At 34.9% G+C, this 23,052-nt stretch overlaps 1 protein-coding gene across 2 annotated transcripts in view; it reads right to left on the minus strand.

The window, feature by feature from the left end:
- Positions 1-23,052, minus strand: part of KCNH5 (potassium channel, voltage gated eag related subfamily H, member 5) — a 314,011-nt gene that overhangs the window by 53,280 nt on the left and 237,679 nt on the right. For both annotated transcript variants that reach the window (XM_012656129.1, XM_012656130.1), the window contains exon 9: positions 14,209-14,461. In XM_012656129.1, the coding sequence (XP_012511583.1) occupies positions 14,209-14,461 (253 nt within the window). The remainder of the gene's footprint in view (positions 1-14,208; positions 14,462-23,052) is intronic.

Below are 23,052 nucleotides of genomic sequence, written 5' to 3' on the forward strand. Positions count from 1 at the left end.
TTCAATAAATGGTGCTGGGAAAACTGGATAGCTACATGCAGAAGACTGAAACTAGACCCCTACCTCTCACCTCTCACAAAAATCAATTCAAGGTGGATAAACAGACTTAAACCTAAGGCATGAAACCTTAAGAATTCTAAATGAAGATGTTGGGAAGACCCTTTCAGACATCGGCCTTTCAGACATTTCAGAGGCATTCAAATATCTATTATATCTTTTTTTAACTGAACTAATGAAATTAAAATTCTTACCCTATTTCTAACTAAAGTTTTAAAATTTAAATTATTTATCTTTTTAGTATCATGGGGAAATAAAAAGTCTATGACTCAGAAAGAATAGCAATCAACTAGAATATAAACTCATGATAAATTTCATCCCCTGCTCCTCCCCCAAAAAAGTTCAGAGAAGCATAGTAAAATTAACAAATGTGGCTAATTCTGCTCCCAACATCAGAATTCACTTTATAGAATAAATAATATTAATTGTTTCACAACCTAGAATTTCCATCAGGATACACAGTATATAAATGAGACATTAATCTAATCAACCATTTCAAAATGCGTTTGTTTTATCCAGCTTTGTATATCACCTGATGTGCATTCAATTTACAATAAACTTTTATGGTACTTCTGGGAAGACGGTCATCTTGTAAATTAATTAATTAATTTGCCGGCCACAGCAAAGCTGGCTAATGTCCTTCTTTAATCACAGTATGCACATTTACACTACGTAATTATGGAAATCATAAGTTGTGGATATGTGGGATCATGCATGGAATATTCAATAGAGAAGCACCCTTTTCTTCATTGCAAAGGTTTTGCGGGCTTGGGGACTCCTGGTCATCTTCATGACTATAGAACATTTGATGCTGGTTTTTAGGTCAGCTCCTGCTGGGTGCAAGTAGTCTCAGCTATAAGCATTTTAGATCTTGAGAGAACTAACCTCCCCCCAAAGTCCTAAAATTAGTAGAAAAGCTCACACTAAACACGAAAGTTGTTGTTTGGTCTATTTATATATTCTCAGTTCTCTGCATCAAGTCTTATGAAGTATTTTACTGCTAAACCACAGGAAACTGAATTGTTAAATAGAAGTTAATGTTAAAGATTCATATGGTAGGAAACTGGAAAATTTAAAGACACAACAGATACAGAGTTACAACATAATTAAAGGAGTAACACAGACCATGATGTGCTTGGGGATTATGGTCCCTAAGGGGCTGGGTTTACAGCCAGATTTTTTAATAAATCTGAGACACATTATTTGCTGAGTTAATGACATGGATAAAATAAATGCATAAAAATTACCACTCTTACTCATCAGTGAGAATATCTAGCTAATATATCCAAGAGGTCCCTAACAAAATATCATTTGATTTGATCTAGGTAGTTTCCTGTCAGTGTTTGTAGGCGTGTGCTAACAGCTCTATTTGAAGATTCTTCTATACAGTGAACTTAAGCCATATATTCACTTCTTTTTATAAATGAATTTCATTGTATATACTTGAGGTTTACAACTTGATGTTATGGGATACATATAGATAGTAAAATGGTTACTATAGTGAATCAAATTAACATACACATCATCTCACATATTTTGTGTGTGTATGACAAAAGCAGCTAAAATCTATTTAACAAAAATCTCTATTACAATGTAGGTATACCCCTCATTTGATTGTGCTTTGCTTTATTGTACTTGGCAGATATTGTATTTTTTACAAATTTAAGTTTTGTGGTAACCCTGTGTCAAACAAGTCTGTCGGCACCATTTTTCCAGCTGTATGTGATCACTTTGTGTCTCTGTGTCACATATTGGTAATTCTCACAATATTTCAGATTTCTTTATTATTATATCTGTTATGGTGATCTGTGATCAGCGATCTTTGATGTTATTAGTACTATTGTAATTGTTTTGCCATATAAAATGGTGAACGTGATCAATAAATGTTGTGTGTTCTGACTGCTCCACCAACCAGCCATTCTCCAGTCTCTTTCCTTCTCCTTGGGCCTCCCTGTTCCCTAAGATACAACAATATTGAAATTGAGCCAATTAATAACCCCACAATGGCCTCTAAGCATTAAGTGAAAAGAAGAGTCTCACGTCTCTCACTTTAAATGAGAAGCTAGAAATGATTAAGCTTGTGAGGAAGACATGTGGAAAGCTGAGACAGGCCTCTTGAGCCAAACGACCAAGGTATGAATGCACAGGAAAAGTTCTTGCAAGAAATTAAAAGTGCTACTCTAGCGAACATACAGATGGATGATAAGAAAGTCAAACCACCTTATTGTTGATATGGAGAACGTTTTAGTGGCCTGGATAGAGGATCAAACCAGCCACAACATTCCCTTAAGTCAAAGGCTAATACAGAGCAAGGCCCTAACTCTCTTCAGTTCTGTAAAAGCTGAAACAAGTGAGGAAGCTGCAGAAGAAAAGTTGGAAGCCAGCAGAGGTTGGTTCCTGAAATCTAAGGACAGAAGCCATCTCCACAACATAAAAGTGCAAAGTGAAGAAGCAAATGCTGATGGAGAAGCTACAGTGAGTTATGAAGAAAATCTAGCCGACGTAATTGATGAGGGTGACTACACTAAACAACAAAATTTCAGCGTAGATAAAACAGCCTTCTCTTGGAAGAAGATGCCATCCAGGACTTCCATAGCTAGAGAAAAGAAGTCAATGCCTGCTTTCAAAGCTTCAAACGACAGGCTGACTCTCTTGTTAAGAGCTAATACAGCTGGTGACTTTAAGCTGAAGCCAATATTCATTTACTATTCCAAAAATCTTACAGCCTTTAAGAATTATGCTAAATTTACTCTGGCTGTGCTCTATAAATGGAACAGCAAAGCCTGGATAAAAGCAGATCTGTTTACAGCATACTTTACTGAATATTTCCAGCCTACTGTTGAGAGCAACTGCTTAGAAAAAAGATTCCTTTTAAAATAGTACTGCTCATTGATAATGTATCTAGTCACCCAAAGGCTCTGATGGAGATGCACAGAGATTAATGTTGTTTTCATGCCTGTTAACACCACAGCCATTCTGCAGCCCATGGATCAACGAGTAATTTTGACTTTTGAGTCTTATTAATTAAGAAATACATTTCCTAAGGCTATAGCTACCATGAATAGTGATTCTTCTGATAGATCTGAGCAAAGTCAGTTGAAAACCTTCTGGAAAGGATTCACCATTCTAGATGTCATTCAGAACATTCATGATTTATAGGAAGTGGTAAAAAAATCAATATTCATAGGAGTTTGGAAGAAGTTGACTCTATTCCTCACGAATAACTTTGATTAGAAGAGAAGCCTGGAGATGTGACTGACAAGCTGAAATGTCATGCTAAAACTAATGAGTAGTTGCTCCTGTGGATGAACAAAGAAAGCGGTTTCTTGAGATGGAATCTACCTCTGATGAAGATGCTGTGAACATTTTTGAAATTACAACAAAGGATTAGAATATTCCATAAAGTTAGTTGACCAAGCAGTGACAGCATTGATTACATTTTTAAAAGAAGTTCTACTGTGGTTAGAATGCTATCAAGCAGCATTGTATGCTACAGAGAAATCTTCCGTGAAAGGAAGACTCAGTCAATGTGGCAAACTTCATTACTGTCAAATAAGAAATTCCCGCAGCCACCCAGTCTTCTCTAACCACCACTCGATCAGTCAGCGGCCATCAACATCAAGGCAAGACCCTCTACCAGCAAAAAGATTATGACTCACTGAAGTGTCAGATGATCATTAGCATTTTTTAGCAATAAAGTGTTTTTCAACTAAGGTATATACATGGTTTTTCTAGACTTAATCTATTGCATACCTAATAGACTACATTATAGTATAAATATATCTTTTATATACACTGGGAAACCAAAAATTTGTGTGACTCACTTCATTGTGATATTCACTTTATTATGGTGGTCTGGAACCAAACCCACAACATCTGTGAGGTACGCCTGTATAGTTTTATTAACTATAGTCATCATGTTGTACATTAGATCTCTAGACTTGCCCATTCTACATATCTGCTACTATGAATCCTTTGACCTACATGTCCCCGTTTCCTCCCACCCTAACCCACCCCCACCACTGTTTTATTCTCTATCTTTGTATATTTGATTTTTTTTTTAGATTCTATACATATGGGGATCATACAATAATTTTTTATGCATCTGGCTTATTTCACTTAACATAATGTCCTCCAGGTCTGTCCATATTGTGGCAAATAGCAGGATCTCCTTCTTTTTAAAGGTTGAATAATATTCCATTGTGTGTGTGTGTGTGTGTGTGTGTGTGTGTATGAGAGCTGTCTGGAAAGTATCCAGACATTGTTAATATAACAAAAATGGTTACATGGCTGGCTACTTTCTGGACAGTACACACACACACACACACACACACACACACACACACACACACATATTCTTTATCCATTTATCTATCAATGTACACTTAGGTTGTTTCTATATCTTGGCTATTGTGAACCATGCTACAATGAACCTGAGAGTGAAAATATCTTTAAGAGGTAATGATTTCATTACCTTTGGGTATATACCCTTAAGAGGGATTCCTGGGTAGTGTGATAGTCCTATCTTTAATTTCTTTAGAAACCTCCATATTGTTTTCCATAGTGGTTGCACCAATCTACATTTCTACCAACAGTGTACTAGAGTATTCTTTCTCCACAACCTTATCAACATTTGTTATATCTTATCTTTTTGATACAGCCATCCTAAAGAGTATGAGGTGATATCTGATATTGGTTTTAATTTATATTTCCCTGATGGTTAGTGATGTCAAGTACCTTTTCATATACCTGTTGGTTATTTTTATGTTTTCTCTGGAGAAATTTCTGTTCAGGTCCCTTGCACAGTTTTTAATAGGGTCATTTGTTTTCTGCTATTGAGTCATTTTCTGTTATAAATTTTGGATATTAACCCCTAATCAGATATTTGGTTTGTAAATATATTTTCCAGTCTGCAGGATACCTTTTCATTTTGTTGATTGTTTCCTTTGCTGTACATAAATTTTTTAGTATGATGTAATTGCATTTATTTATTTTTACTTTTGTAGCCTGAACTTCTGGTGTAATATCCAAAAGATCATTGCCAAAGCCAATGTCAAAAACATTTTCAACTATGTTCTTTTCTAGGTGTTTTATGGTTTGAGGTCTTACATTTAGGTGTTTTACTCATTTTGAGTTGATTATTGTGTTGGAGCAAAGTAAGGTTCCTATTTTATACTTTTGCATTTGGAAATCCAGATTTCCCTGAACCATTTACTGAAGAAACTATACTTTTCTCATTATGGAATCTTGGTACCACTGTCAAAAAATTAGTTGATCATATATGTTTGAATTTATTTCTGTGCTCTCTTTTCTGTTCCACTGGTCTTTGTTGCTGTTTTTATGCGAGGATGACACTGTTGTGATTACTATAGCTTTGTAATATAATTTTAAATCAGAAAATGTGATGCCTCCAACTTTGTTTCCTTTCTCAATATTGCTTTAGCTATTCAGGGATTTTCATAGTTCCCTGTGAATTTTAGGATTGTTTTCTTTATTTCTGTGAAAATGTCATTTGAATTTCTATAGGGATTGCTTCGAATCTGCATATTGCTTTGGGTTATATAGACATTTTAATAATATTTATTCTTCCTATCCATGAACAGATGATATCTTCCCATTTGTGTCTTCTTCAATTTCTTTCATCAATGTTTTATAGATTTTTGTCTACAGATGTTTCATTTTGTTAAATTTATTCCCAAGTGGGTTTTTATAGCTATTGCAAATGAGATATTTTTCTTGATTTCTTTTTCAGCTAGGTTGTTATTTGGGTATAGATTTTTGTGTATTGATTTTGTATCTTGCAACTTTACTGAATTCATTCATTAGCTCTAATAGGTTTTTTATTGTGGAATCTTTGGGGTTTTCTACATACAGGATCATGTCATCCGAAAAAGAGACAATTTTATTGCTTTCTTTTTGATTTGGGTGCCTTCTTTTTCCTCGTCTGATGCCCTTGCTAGTACTTGCAGTACCATGTTGAATAGAAGTGGTGAAAGCAGGCGTCCCTGTCTTGTACTAGAGAACTTAGCAAAAAGGTTTCTATTGTTCCCCATTGATTATGATGTTATCAACAAGAGGCCACCTTATAGAAAATGCTTAATGGAGCTCTTCAACCAGAAATGAAAGGACAATAATTAACATCATGAAAACACAGGAAAGTATAAAATTCACTGGTAGGTAAATACCTAGTCAAAGCAGAATACTCCATGGCTGTAGTGGTGGTATATAAATATTTCAAATCTCTAGTACAAAGGTTTAAAGTCACAATGGTAAAAAATAACTGTAGCCACAATAAGTTGATAAGGAATACACAATATAAAAGGATGTAAACTATGACAATAAAAACATAAATTGTTGGGGGAGGAGGCTAAAAGTCGAGAGTATTTATATGTCATCAAAGTTATCAATTTAAAACAGTCTAATATAATTATAAGATATTTTATGTAAGCCTCATGGTAACCACAAGGCAAAAAATTATAGCAGATACACAAATGAGAAAAATAAAGGAATCAAAGCTTAGCACAACAAAAAATAACCAAGTCAAAAAAATTTACCAAGTCACAAGAGAAGAAGAAAGGAACAAAGAATCTACAAAACAACTAGGAAACAATAACAAAATGGCAGGAGTAAGCCCTTATCTGTCAATAATAACCTTAAATATAAATGGATTAAACATTCCAATCAAAAGACATAGAGTGGCTGAATGGATACAATAAAAAGAAGATCCAACTATATTCTGTCTATACAATACCCACTTTAGCATTAAGGACACACATAGTCTGAAAGTGAAGGAATGGAAGAAGATATTCCATGTCAATAGTAACCAAAAGGGAGCAGAGGTGGCTATATTTACATCAGAAAAAAATAGCCTTCAAGTCGAAAACTGTCGGAAGAGACCAATACAGTCATTATTTAATGATAAAGGGATCAATTCATCAAGAGAACATAGCAATTATAAATACAAATGTACCCAACATCAGAGCACCTAAATATATAAAGCAAATATTAATGGACATGAAGAAAGAAAGAAATAGCAATACAGTAATTGTGGGGAACTTCAATATCCCACTTTCAACAATAGATATATCAACCAGGCAGAAAATTAATAAATCCTGGACTTGAACTATATTCACTTTTATTTATTAGTCAGCCCTTCATTATAAGTGATCATTGCAATTGGCTCATAAACTTCATTATGAATACATATGCACAAAAATATTTGTTTATAAATGAACAAGACTATAAGGTTTTAAATTATATGATTTTAAATGAACTTTGACTATTTACAAACTGCAAGGGTCATAAAGTAATATTGTAAAGAGGAAAAACAGAAAGAGAATGACAATGAGTATTAAAATAAAGAAATTTTATAGGCGTATTAAAATAGAATCATTTAGAACATTTAGAAGTAATGTCTGCCAATCCCTAGTGATTGATGTCCAAATTCATGCTATTAAAAATTATAATGAATACAAACTTGAAGACTTTTTGAGAGAAGCAAATAATAAATCTTAGCTACTAAAATGAAAATAACTGATTTTGCTTATAGAATTTTTATTTACACACACAAAGAATGAGCCAAATGCATCTCATTAAATAGAAGTGAAAAAAATAGAGGATATCCTGATTATCAGTAAGAGGCTACCTTTAAGGAGGTAGAAGAAATGATGATAAACAAACAGGCTAATAAAATTGAGTTTTATAATATTAGTGTTCAGAACAATTATATATAAAAACATAAATGTATCTAAATTAAGGAAGGTAATAGCATAGTATAAAAAAGAAATCCAAGCAAAATACTAAATTGCAAATCAGTTACATCTTGAAACTTCTCTGTTTTCTTTTTCTAAGAAAGCATTCAGAGTTGAAACCTACAATAATGTTCATATTATAACCAAGTTTTATCATTTTCACATCCATCAAGTGGGAGAAATAATGGCTGTCCTTTTGATGTCATTCAATTAATGCATCTGACATCCTAACTTTGATCCTTACTCTAACAATTGTGATCCAATAATCCCACTTCTGAGTATATATACAAAAGATTCGAAATCAGATTCTTGAAGAGATATCTGCACTCCCATGGTCATTGCAGCTTTATTCAAAATAAGAAGATGTGGAAACAACCCAAGTGTTCATCAACAGACGAATGGATAAAATATATTGTTGAAGGATATACTCAGGCCTCTTTGTATCAAAGAAGGAGTATTAAAATCAAAATGTATCCGTGGACTTTACATTTCACTTAAGTATGGGGGAGCTCATTTACTAACTACAATAATGCTTTTTCTTTAAATCCCTTTTAATTCTTAAATGGTTATTCCTAATAAAATTAATTCAGATTTATAGAGCCATTCATTCTAGGTGATGGAAAAAGCAATGCCACTTTTAGGAATTAAAGCTAAATCCCTTCAGTGATATAATTTAAAGTCTTCTTACTTCTTACCATGGTCAACAACTAGGGTATAAGTTAGATGTTTTTTCTTGGTATTGGGGATCCCTGATGGAGAATAAGAAAGGAGCAACTTATTAAAGAGTTAAAGGAGCCTGAGATACTTGGCATACTTTAGCCCTTCTTATTCTTTTGTTCAAAGTGTCCAATTAACAGCTGGAAAATGTTTTTTCCACTCATAATAGATCTAAACTAAAGCTAAAGGCTTTTAGGGGATGCATTTCACTATAAGCATCTAGACAAAAGAGAAACAGAGTGCAGTCAGTGCCTCAAGGTAAAACACAGAAGAAATGGCAAGTATGTCAACAGAATGAAACATATTTCCATGGGTATCCAGAACTGATACAATTACGAAAACAGCTAAATGACAAAGTGCAGTACAGTGGGCCTCCCATATCTGTGGGTTCCTCATCAGTGGATTCAATGAGCCACAGATAGAAAACATTTTAAAAAAGAAAAAAGTATGGTTGCATCTGTACTAAACATGTACAGGCTTTTTTTTTTCTTTTCTTTATTCCCTAAATGATACTTATAAAAACTACTTACATAGCATTTACATTACATTAGGTATTATAAGTAATCTAGAGATGATTTAAAATATACGGGAGGCTGTGCGTAGGCTATATATAAATTCCACACCATTTTATATAAGGGACTTGAGCAGCCTTGGATTCTGGTGTCCCGGAACCAATCCCACATGGATATCGGGGGACATTCTACCAGCTAATTTGGCTTACTGAACAAACCTTTACTGAGAACCCTCTGAAGGGTCCTATCACAGATGACAGGGAGACAAAAATGAACAAGATATCTCAAGTGCTCACAGTGCAGGGGGAGGATAAGTAGGTAAAAGATGCAAAGAGAAGGTACTCTGGACCCTGAGCAGGCATGCATAGCGGAAGCCCAGCACAGCGGCATCTGACCCAGACTAGGACAACAAAGGAAAGAATAAAAGAAGATGAAGAAGAAGAGACAGACAACTGAAAAGGAGAGGAAAAGTATTGTAAATAAGGGAGCAATATATGCAAAAGCTTACCAGTAAGAAAGAACCTGGATGAACTCAGGAAACTTCCTGCTCTTCAATATGGTGAGAACAGGGTAGGCAACAACACAACCCAGGCTGGGAAGGAGAACAAACACCAAGACCTGTGCGGCCCCCTAGGCCATGCTAGGAGTTACATTTTATCCTCTAGGTGCTAGAAAGCCATGGTAGGAATCCTAATGAGGAGACTGACATAGCAATTACATCTTAGGAAGATGCCTGTGGTGGCAGCACAGCATAGACTTGGAGGTTGAAGCTGATGAGAGACTGTGGGCAGGTAAGTCTTTGAGATGTCAGTCATGGCCCAGGACCAGACGTTTAAGAGCAGTGGTTTTGGTGAAGGATATTAAGAATAGGATTAAAAGATGTCAAGGAGATAGAATAAATAAGACAGTTTTGAAGGGTGGTAGGGAGAGGGTTTGAGGTTGAGTCTAAAGTACCACGATGGTAAAGACTCATATTTTATCAAAAAATCTGGTAGTTAAGGAACTCTAACAGTGTATAATTTTAGCCATAGGTAAACAATGTTATAATAACTGCTTAAAATGTTTAAAATAAGACAAGCACAGAATTTTTTTTTAAGCAAACTGGTGTGCCCTTTACAAAAATGTTTAAATCAACTAAGTTCATCATCATAATATGTTGAGCAATCCTACATGTTTCACAGTTCAGCATCTAAAACCACAGAAATGTGGATGCAAAAGAAAATGCATTTCTGGAACCTGGGAAAAGTCCTTCTTAGGATTTAGTGTGAAGCACTTGACTTCTAATAGCTAGTATATAGGAAAAAATCTTCACTACAGCATAAATGTCATATTTTCACAGATTCTAAAAATAGTAAAATATTATTCACTCACATCTCAGATTTTTTTATTTTTAGGATAAAAATAAGCAAATTTTGAATTTCAAGAACCATAATTTATCAGTTTTCTCTGATAATGCACAAACGTTTGTAAGATATGGATATTTTAAATAACCAATTCTAATTAAAATAGAATCTTAACCCAAGTGCTAAGAACTATCTATCTTATATTACTAAGTTAATTTAATTCTCTCTTTTTTCCTTTCCTCATTTATGCCCTTTTTCTCCTACCCCAAAACAATATTTAACCCCTCCATTCAAACCCTATATAAATAAGCATAGTTTTCTTGAGAATTTGAAGTTACAATTAAAAGACTTAGAGATTGTCTTAGTTAAATAACTCTAACCCTATGATTCTAATAATCGATAAACACAGAAAAGACAAAATGTGAGTGTAACAAATTCTTAGGAGCAAGGTCTATTAGTGGAGAAATGCCATTTTTGTAGTCTCTGAAAGGTATAATGTACTTGTCAAGACATTTAGAAGTAACCTGGCTATTTCTGTCATACCAATAAATCTGTTCACATTGACTAATTATAGGGTAGAAACTAAAAAGTAATAAGACATTAAAGAATATAAAATATTATGCATGCATCATGAACTTAATTTGGAATTCTTTGTGTTTTATTAAAAGTGGGAAGGTCAAAAAAAGGTGGAGGTGTAAGAACTGAAAGAACTTCAATTGGAAACAGACATGAACTGCAATTATATTCAGTGCCCTATTTAGAAAACCATCTTGAAGCCATCCTACAGTGTTAAAAAAGGAGGCTATTTGTTGACTACATTCTTTATATTTCCATTAATTAGTTATGCTTCAGAACTTATTCATTAAACTCCTTAGCACTTTTGACACACTAAAGAATTATGTACCTATCAAGAGACTGTTTAGAGGCAAGGATCCAAAAGGATGAAACCGCACCTGTCTTTGGATTCAGAGATTCTAATTAATTTTAAAATAACCTCCCTTCTCTACCTTTCAGCCGGCTCATGAATCAGTGTAAGAGATAGCAGGGCTGCTTATTTCTCCTAACATACTAACTTAGGAAAGTTCCCATTTTTTCAAGGTGTCCTCAGATGTGAAGGATGTGGGAATTCTGTTTCTTTCTGACCCTTACAAGATTCAGGGTAAAAATCATTAAAAATGATAAAGAAGGACGCATCTCAATGCCAAAAGCCACAATTGACAATATGGATATAGCAATCATGAATATCTGTGCACCAAATAGCACAGCAACAAGTCTTATAAAGCATAAACTGCGAGAGATACAAGGAGACATAGACAAAACACATGACTAATAAGATACTTTAACATACTACTCTCAGTACAAGGACAGATCAAAAAGATAAAAAAATAAGATATGGAAGATCTAATCAACTTACTCAATAAAGTAGAACCTACAGGTATGTGTGTGTTTGTGTATGTGTGTGTAAAACACTTTACAGCCTAATAATTTTTACAACTCTTTTTAAATTTGCAATTATTTCAAAATTAAGCTACCAAAAAATAAGTAGAAGAGGAAGATGAACAAAAAAAAAGAGGGGCAGGAAAGAAACAGTCAGTCATCAAAATGTCAGCTGTGATATAAGCAAGTTGCTATTTTCCTCTTCCTTTCCTAAAGCATCATTAAGGCATCTTGAAGGCTAAACAACAACAAAAATCCTAATCTGATTGCCTTTTGGCTGAGCTAATCTTTTTTAGAGGCCCATGGTAGAAGGAAAAAAGAAAGGTAGCCGGAGACAGACCCATAAAATTTGACTCATTAAGCCAAGATATGAAAAATCTCTGAATCCCAAGATTCTTGAAGAGAGAGAACAAAAAGCACACACTCAAAATAATAAAATGTGACAGATATATGATGAGACTGGCCCAATACCCAGGGGCTCTGTGTTCATTTTTACTGTGTCACTGGGCAAAAGCAGTTACCATTTTATTTTAAAATGAAAAGAAAATGCATTTTGTCTGTCTCACTGAACAAATGATTCCATTTTAGCAGACCCAGCCCAGAGGCACTGTACCCAGGGCTTTCTCCAACCTTCTTTTAGAGTAGGAGTTACCAAGGTGAAGCCATAATGAAGAAAATGGGGCAACGCAAATGACAATGAGTCCACAGCTGACATAATTTATCACAATGGTACTCGCTTGCAGTTAATATAATTGATGTTTGTTTTCCCACCCACTATTGACATTAACACTCAGGAAACAAAAGTACATCTGTTTGGGGCTTGTGTTTTAACCTCTTCTTTAAGCAAACAAGAATGATTGTGCGGATATGCTTCATTTTGCCACAAAGAATTGTACTAGTGAAACGTACACTTTTTATGAAGGATTCTATTTAACTCCTTTATACTCCAGTAAACAAAGCAGAAGCACACACATGCATTAAGCACACCCACAGCACTGACTGGGTCTCAAATGTTATAACTTTTTTCTTAAAAAAATAAAATATAAAAATAGTTCCTAGAAGAAACTTAACTATAACTATTATTATTTATAAACAGTTAAGGAAAGACTTACAAATAACGGTGGTCAGTCATTGGCAACCCTGAACCATTTTCTACAACTCACAATTTTTACAGAATCTGTTTTCCTATGAAGGGTCATTTCTTTTCAACTCTCAATTCTGCCTTTTTCAAGTAATTGTGCTTTTTGAAATCGGTTTTTCGTTTTTGTGTTGGACTTCGCTTTGGCAGTTTCTGAAATCCATCAGTCAATCCTTTACTTATGAGAATAAGTGGCATCCAAGCTACAGTAGGTTGACCTCAGTAGCTGAAAATCCAATAGCTTAAAAATTGAGCTCATTTTTCATGAGACACAAGCCATGAAAAATGTGATCAAAATAAAGTTGACATCCTGCAATTCTAACTTATTTTATGTGATAAAAAAACAATGGATGATTCTCCTCTGACCTCATTATTGCTTCCTTTTATATCTACATGGATTTCATAAACTGCTGCAGATACGTGAACAGAAAATGATCCAAAGGGTCATTTAATAATTTTTTTACCAAAATATTCCTTATACTGTCCCCAAATATGCAAACATTTTTTATTTTATCACTTACATGTACCATCTCTGCCTTTTTGTTGGTGGTGGTGTTATTAATACAACTACCTACTGGGTCTCTGAATTTTAGAATTAATTTATTATTAGCCAAATAATTTTTCTGATTTATGAATATGGATGGATAGAACCAGCTTTATAAGCCTAAATTTAATTTCCTTACATTGTCATCACTCTAATATAACAGGTCAAACTCACTCACCTCCTCAGCATTTTCAGCTCACTACTTATCCACAGTGATGAGGCAGAAAGGGTTGGAGTAAGATGATCTGTACTCAGGCCCTAACTTACTAACTAACTAGCTGGGAAAGTCACTAAACTTTTCTGGCTTCATTTGTCTCCTCTCTAAAGGAAAGGGTTGAACTAAACAAGTTCTATTGCCCTTCTGAGACTAAAACCCTAGGCTACTAACTTGACAATCCTACCACAAGCCACTGTCACATTTACCAGCATGGACATACAAGGCACCTCAGGCTGTGCCCAGCTTCAGTCTAAAAGGTACTGTTCTACTATTGCCAAAGAAAGTTTAATCAAACCCTCACTCAGCCCATTAGGCCGTGACCAATACTAATGTTCTTTGCTTAAATAGCATTATTAGTTTTCATAAGATTCATCATCTCATTAGTGACCCAATTTCCGAAGTCACCAAAGGAATTTTCTCTTTAGAAACCTGAGAAGCAAAATCTCTAAAACTGTTACGCATTTGCTACTACATTAGGAAAGTTCACAGTACCTAAAATAGCCACCACCTCATCATCCTGGATGACTTCCAAGGATCCCGACACCACAAAGCAGAGGGCATCCACGCTTTCTCCAGCATGGTAAATGAGGTCCCCAGGAGCACAGTGAATGGTTTGGAACTCTACTGCCAAGGCGCGCAGACACCCATCGCTGGCCAATCGAAAAGCAGGATGTTCATTAAAAACCTTCCGGTTTAAGTGAACACAGATATCAGCTCTCATGTCTTTGGGACAGATGGAGAGGACCTAAAGAAAGTGAGAGATGAATCAGTGAGAAGGAAAGAGAAAAGGGTCATTTCAGGAAAAAAAAAATCCAACAAATATAATAGTCATAGACCACAAGCATGTCTGCCCTACGTTGTGCTGGGTACTGGGGAGGCAAAGTTAACAAGATACAGCTCTGCTCTCCAGGAGGTAATAATCTAGTGAGGTGGGCTGATGAGCTTATGGTCCATTAAAATACAGCACCACGTGGCAAATGCTTTGAGAAAAGTATGGATCTCCCCATTGAAAGAACACAGTCTTGAGCTGGTCAGGAAGAATCTTAGCACAAAAGTTAAAATCATTTCATCAAAGAACCCACTAAAATAGAGTACTGACATTCACTTTACACTAGCAGACATTTCAGAATTTTGTCATAACTAAATCAAAATTCAGGATTATGAACTTCGGTCCATATTGAAGGTGGATTCATAATAGCCAGCTATCAGACAACAAAATCAACAAAAGCACCCTGGCAACTTGACATGCTGGCGCTGGCAAATATTTACTAGAACTCCACTCTTGATGTGTTTTGTTCACTCTGAAAGAGTTTCCTTTTACAAATGAGTTCATGTCCAGGGAGGAAAATGGGTATTCACCAGCCTTCTGCAAGGCTTGGGCAACTGGAAATGTCAGTGTTGGCAGGGTGGGAATATCATTTTGCATGGCAATCCTTGCTCATTCTGGTCTTTGACTCCTCAAGCCTGCTTGAGGGAAAAATTCAAGCGTTTGGCATCCTTTAGAAACGGAAGCAAATGGTAGAAGCATGCTTAAAGAGCAAGGGGTGGAGAGTTTTATTGGTTGTAGCTTTTTGACAGGATAATTAAAGACCCAGATTAAAATGGACAATATCATCATATTTAATCAGAACATCATCGAATGAGATGTGATTATATAATTCGGTACTACCCACTTTAAAATTGCAAGTACAAACTCATTTAGAATCCTCCTTCAACTCCCTTGGTAAACTATTATAATCACAAATGTTCTTTCTTTGATAGCATTTCAGTCCCTCCAAGCTGAAGCTAAATTGATTTTAGCCCATTAAGTTATACCGTATAATATTTTAATATAAAATACTTCTATTTCTTCTACTAATTGCATTTTAAGCTTTAAAAAATTATCTAAAGCTTGAAAATATCCCCTGACTATTCATTTGATTTGGGGGCTATCAGTGAAAAACTGGTCGCTTCCCTATGGAGAAGACAAGCCCATCATAAATGTAAGGACCATTAATTAAATTATGCTTTTAGTATCACTTTTCTTAATCTTTCCTAATGCTTTACATATATTTGATATCACTTAATCATCTCTGTGAGTTTTTTTTTAATACTCCCTCAAAATTCCTATAGGCAACAGCAACGAGCTCACCTACCTTTCTGGAAAATCTCATCTATACGGTAAGGAATGCCTAACAGAGCTTTAAAAGCAATTGGCACTCCGTTTCAATGTCAGTTATTTTCCATAATAATGTAACGTTTTCTTTAATGTACTAACCTTTAGTACCTTTGGACAATATAAGTCATTCAACAGGAACTTACTGAACTTCACATCACTGTGTTAAGTCCCCGGAACTAGAAGGATAAAAAAGACACTGCCTTTGCCTTAGAGGAGCTAACCATGAAGTACGGGATGTAGGCATGTAAAGGGACAATTGTAACACAGTGAATAAAGTAGTATGATAGAAGAATGTCCAGGGTGATGTGGGAGCATGTGCTGCCTGGGTGTCTTTACTTATGACTTAGAGGTAACGTAAAAGATCAGGCTCAAGAGGACATAAGTCTGGGCTCGGATCTATCACTTACTACCTCTGTAAACTAGGACACCTTATTTAATCTCTCTAAACCTCATCTGTGAAATGGGGATAATGACAGTGTTTATAGCATAGGCTCAGTGTAGGAATTAAATGAAAGGGCATGAATTTAGCCCAGTTTAGCCTGGCACTTAGCACGGGCTGAAGAAATACCAGCTTTTATTTTCCCTACTGAACATGTGTATTTCTGCAGAGTTTATTGTTGCTTTAGCTCTCTATAAAAACAATTCTCTTTTTTCACTTTCCATCCCTGTCTGAAGTCTGCATCTGGGCTGCTTGATACGTTTCCAGACATAATTAGGAAAATATTTCAGCATGAACCTGAAGATATTTTAAGCACTGGTTAAGGTTAATATTTTTCTCAAGTTGAAAATCAAATTAGCTCTAGAAAAACAAAAAATGAAAATAATTTTAAATATTATACACACATACATAAACATTACCCTGAATAGCTTAATAGGAAAATGGATTGCTCTATTTTGATCCATTTATCATACAGGACTTTCATTGTTTTAGTTTCATTTTGGTAATAGTCATCTTATGTCTTTTTAATTATTTTTTTCAGGATTCATGTTGCATATGAAATCTTCCAATAGTTGCAAGATTCCATTTTGTGGCATATTGAAAGGGAATTTTTATTACATTATGAATACATCCTTCCTTTTTCATTTCACTTCACTTATGACACTAACTCGTTTATTCTTTTGATTGATAGCACCTACTTATGTCCAGATACCATAAAGTGACAAGTTAAAACTGAGAGTTAAAATAGATCGACCAAAGTCACACCCAGTGGCAAGCTCCTTCCCCATCCCTATATAGATGATGTGCCTTACATAGTGCTCTTGTTATCAAAATATGAGTATCTTGTTATTTACTCTGGAAATGAAAGCACGAATAACTGTCTTAGGCAAGGCAAAATTTAGTTTTAAGTGATAGAATAAAATGATCATTCAAGATGACTCTCATACCTGGCCCATTGGTCCCAATTTCAATGTGTTCTGCCTTGAATGTCATATCCAATTTATTGTTGATAGGTTCCCTAATAGCTATTTCATAGTTACAAACAAAGAACATTACATTTCAGTGGAAAATCTTCAGATTAAAAGTGATTTTTGCTTGTCTCCAGGGTTGATTATTTCTCCCCTCTTCACAATAGAATGTTAATAAATTAGAATCTTCATTAAGATGAGAAATAAATTTTCCTTTTGGAAGAGCTATGGAAGTATATAAGGAATCATTTTTCAGAATTCTGTAAGCCAACCTGAAAAAAATGAATGCCATGGTCTGAAAAAGAAGAACTTTTTGATATTATTTATGATATCCACTAACCCCCAGGTCAAGAGCTATTGCAGCAGACAGTCCTCAGGCTCCAAAGAGTAACCTAAACACTGAAAACTAAAGAACTCTTAATGAAACACAAATATGATCATGTTATCTCTGCTTTCTTAAAATATCTGATGGCTTGGTTCCCCACCAAATAAAGCCAAAGTCCTAACTGAACATGCAGGATTCTATGATGGGGATCTCCTCTAATCTTAACTTTCTCCAACCTGCATTCTAGTCACGCCGTGTTTCTCGCCACTGTAAACTCACAATGCTTTCTCACAACTCGTTGCTTTCGTACCTGCTGCACCTGCTTTTCCTTTCGAGCAGCATATCCCATTACCCCTTCTCTGCCTGGTCGTCCCTGACTCACCTGTCAAAGCACCAACCATCCCTCTCTCTACCTTAAATACAATTTACACACGGCTCTCTCATAGAATTTAGTAACATGTAGAAGATGAAAATGAGAGTAAGAGGTATTGTTATTTGTTGTGGTTGTTAGATAATAGCCCAAAATAGTAACACGGAATTATCACCAGAGATTTCAAACTTTTGCTTTCAGCTGTAAAATCATTCTTTAGTTTTTTTAAATAAAATCTTGTTCCCAATATATAAAATAGATACAAGCAGAATTATGCTGGGAAAAGCTGTGCTGGGGAGACAGACTCCCAGGCAGGGCTCCACAGGGCATATTCAGTCATTCATGCAACTCATAGCTATTAAGCGCTGGTTATGTGTTACGTGCCCAGTACTCTGGAGGCCCTCCAGATCTTGACCAAATACACTCATGGTGCCTGCTTCCCTGGACCATCTGATTAGGCACAGTTTAAAAAATCACTGCCCTTTGCTCAGTGTCCCATTGTACATACAAGGCAAATGTATCTTACAAAGGTTATGTGATTTGCTTAAGTCCTCTCAACAAATTACCAGCAACACCCAAAACTCTTGAGCTCCAGCTATTAAGCTATGCTCCTGAGTGATGCTCAATCAGGAATAAAATTAACATCTGGCACTTTCGGATGTTTTTTAGTTCTCTGTTTATTACAAGTGTATAAATGCTGATTTCTGAAATCATTAAGGTCCAATTAATCAATTCTATAATTTATTAGGAAACCACTAATACCCCTCCACCCCCACTAAAGAACAGCCTAGATTTCATTGGAAATGTGTTTCCATTTCTAAACACTTTAATTTCAGATCCAACAAATGTATTGCATACTTGAATATGTTGGTAAAAACACAAGAATTCATCCATAAGTTGTTTATATCCCATTACTATTAATATTTGCCAAGGGGAAGTCATCTTATTTGAAATACAAGTTTGAATGTACATAGGAAAAGGACTTCAGCTAGATATTAGCATACAGTGATCATTTGATAAATGTTACTCTCCTTGGGTCCCTTCCTCTCTCACTTTCACCCATTATGATAGCAGTAATGTTGTAAAACCCTAGAAGAATATGATAATTAACACAGAAATCACAAAATTTAATCAAGATCCTCTAAGGAAATGATTGACTAGAGAAAGTCAAAGAAAGAAGGCTTTATCCTCTCTCTTATTTATTCTTTGAATATACTAAAAAATGCATTTTAATATTCATTATACAAAATGTAGAAAATAAAAATAAGAAAATAAAACTTTTCCACTATTTACACTTCCTTATGTTCTATAGTATTTTTATAAAACTTGAATTTATAAAAGTTTTATTTTTTGCTATAATCACCCAATATTAGATTATAATCGATTCCCATGCTATGAAATCCTGATTTAAAAACATAAGTTCAATCATTGTATAATATTTCATCAAATAGTTATAACACAATTAATTTAACCATTACATTATAATTGGATATCAAGATTTCCAGTTTTCCCCTTCATAAATAAAGTTACAACAAATACCCTTGTACTTATATCACATTGTCTAAGCAGAGATTTCTAGAAGTAAAATTAGCGAGTAAAATACAAAAACATCTTTAAGGCTGTTGCCAAATTGCTTCCCAGAAAAGATATACCAAATTACACTCTCACCAGCTGTGTATGAGAGTATCTTACAAGTTCTTAACAATTTCTCTCTTAAGTCTTTCATATGTGTTTGAAAAAAAAAAGGCAATTTCACCTGAAACAAAAGTAGAATTGTATGTTGTAATGAGGCAGAAGCTGGAGTGCTTTGTCCTTAGTGGAGTTAGTCTACTACCACTACTCCCTAGTTTGTTGATCACTGATGGATCACTATTAATCAATCTATAATAAACCTCTAATGCATGAATCGGGATAATGGGAGTGATTCTACTTACCTTAAGTGCCTGAAGGTAGTGAACTAAACGAAGCTTCTTCTTGAGGTCTCTTACTGCTCTAAGATAAATCATTTTATCAATTATCTATAAAATCCTCCATCAGGAGTAATACAGTATCAGCTATGTTTAATAATAATTGATAAGTAAAAATGATCCCTCTATTTTTTTAGGACAAAGGAATACACGCATTAATGACATTTTGATAGGCATTCAAGGTACCACTGACATTTTTCAAAATCCCTCTTTCTTTTGATACAATTATGCTATGCACTGTTAATTAATCTCTCCTCATGAATCCAACTGAATTGATATTAAGGAAGTGAACATCAGTGGAAGGAGTCAGGCAAGTGACATTTGCACGTAAAACATTTTTCCTTCCTGGGAATGAGGAACTCTAGCAGAGCTCTTCACAGAAATTTAATTTTCGTTCATTTTATGGGAAGAAAAGAAAGCTCGCCTTTATTTAAAAAAAAAAGTATAACCAGGCAGTTATGCGAAGCAAGGGGGAGCCACTGTATGGATGTCAATCTGACAATCTCTGGAGATGTCAAAACCTCCAAGGAATTAACCGAGGATCAATGTAATGAAACAAACCCAAACCAAATGAACTTCCGTTATTTAAAAGCAAAAGGTCATATTTAGCAATGGAACACTGCTATAACCAGTGAAAGATTATAGGTTAAAATTCATTGGTTTCACTTTAGAGATAAATTTCCTGTGAATATGCTTCATATATAAAAATAAGATCAAGGTTTTTGTTTCAAAAATATAGGGAACCAATTCTACCAGGATCTTCATGATCTTAGTTTTGCAATAAAGTGAATAGTGAAAAGAAACAAACAACAATTGTTACCATTTTCTTAACTTGTTAAATTTGTGCAAATGTCTTGGGCCACTAAATTTCCAAAGGTAGGGCTCTGATGAATTTTAGAGTTTCCACTGTGCTCTGCTTTTAATCTCACGTCTGAACTTTTTTAAATGTGCAGATATTTGACTAAATAACAATACTTTTCCACACATGTGAAAGTAATATCTAAAATTAGAAATATATTTTTAAATATAAAACGATATTTTTCCTATTGGCCGTGATTTTTTTTTTTTTGACTAGCTAAGATTTATTAAGCACTTCCTATATGTCAGACATCCATCAAAGCAGTCTACGTTTTGTAACTCATTTAATCTTTATAACAACCCTATTGGATTAAGAACACTTTTTATCCCCATTTAACAGAAGAGGAAATTCAGGGTTCAGAAAGGTCTTGGCGCATGATAGACCTGTGAGAAATCCTTGCTAATTGAATTAGTAAAAGTCAGAAAGCACTCATTCATATAAATAATGCCATAAATAGGGGACAACTTCCAAGATCAACCCACAAAACTTATTTAACCCATTCATATATCTTCTTTTCATTATTTTTAACACTATTTCATTTAACCCTAATAATCATTATAACATTGTTTTTATGGAGAAAGCTGTTCCAAATTCTAGCCCATGGCACTATTCAACAGTTTATTTATTGAGCAGCTACTTTCTAAAACAATATGAGCACCAAGGGAAGGTATAAAGCTAAGGAGGTACATTCCCTACCAAGTGAGAACTTCTATCCCTGCCCTATACCAGAAGCAGAGGGGCTTCCGGCTGGGGCTGGAACTGCAATCAGTCCTTCCAGACATCAGTACTCATTCCGTTTCCACTTCAGAGGCTCCTATACCCTTCCAAAAGAGCCCTGGGTTTCTCTAACCTGCTACGGAATTTGAGGAAACATCATCACCTCCCAGATCACATTTTTAAATTAATAGATAGAATTTTCTCAAGTTTTCACTTTCCTTTGGCACCTCTTACTTCTTGTATGGTGACAAGTGCTAACAGCTGACAAAATGAATTAACTAGCAGTATTTTAACATTAACAGAACAATGGAGAAGCAGTCAATACTGCTTAGCTCAACAGCTTGGAGTTATTTTTTTGGTCATGATCTTGTTAAAGTTACCCAAGACAAGTGATGTTCCCAGCTTCTTTAAAAGAATGAACCACCCTCATACACAATGAAGGGGAATTAATTGGTGCAATTGCTTTGGAAAATTATCTGGCTATATTGACAAAAGATGGACATATACGCAAAGACCCAACAATTACAAATCTATGCAAATGTGCAACAGATATATATATATACGCACACACACACACACACACACACACACACAATGTGTTTGAAAAAAAAAAGGCAATTTCACCTGAAACAAAAGTAGAATTGTATGTTGTAATGAGGCAGAAGCTGGAGTGCTTTGTCCTTAGTGGAGTTAGTCTACTACCACTACTCCCTAGTTTGTTGATCACTGATGGATCACTATTAATCAATCTATAATAAACCTCTAATGCATGAATCGGGATAATGGGAGTGATTCTACTTACCTTAAGTGCCTGAAGGTAGTGAACTAAACGAAGCTTCTTCTTGAGGTCTCTTACTGCTCTAAGATAAATCATTTTATCAATTATCTATAAAATCCTCCATCAGGAGTAATACAGTATCAGCTATGTTTAATAATAATTGATAAGTAAAAATGATCCCTCTATTTTTTTAGGACAAAGGAATACACGCATTAATGACATTTTGATAGGCATTCAAGGTACCACTGACATTTTTCAAAATCCCTCTTTCTTTTGATACAATTATGCTATGCACTGTTAATTAATCTCTCCTCATGAATCCAACTGAATTGATATTAAGGAAGTGAACATCAGTGGAAGGAGTCAGGCAAGTGACATTTGCACGTAAAACATTTTTCCTTCCTGGGAATGAGGAACTCTAGCAGAGCTCTTCACAGAAATTTAATTTTCGTTCATTTTATGGGAAGAAAAGAAAGCTCGCCTTTATTTAAAAAAAAAAGTATAACCAGGCAGTTATGCGAAGCAAGGGGGAGCCACTGTATGGATGTCAATCTGACAATCTCTGGAGATGTCAAAACCTCCAAGGAATTAACCGAGGATCAATGTAATGAAACAAACCCAAACCAAATGAACTTCCGTTATTTAAAAGCAAAAGGTCATATTTAGCAATGGAACACTGCTATAACCAGTGAAAGATTATAGGTTAAAATTCATTGGTTTCACTTTAGAGATAAATTTCCTGTGAATATGCTTCA

The sequence above is a fragment of the Propithecus coquereli genome, unplaced genomic scaffold (genome assembly GCF_000956105.1).
Source record: "Propithecus coquereli isolate 6110/MARCELLA unplaced genomic scaffold, Pcoq_1.0 Scaffold5, whole genome shotgun sequence".
Classification (NCBI taxonomy): Eukaryota; Metazoa; Chordata; class Mammalia; order Primates; family Indriidae; genus Propithecus; species Propithecus coquereli.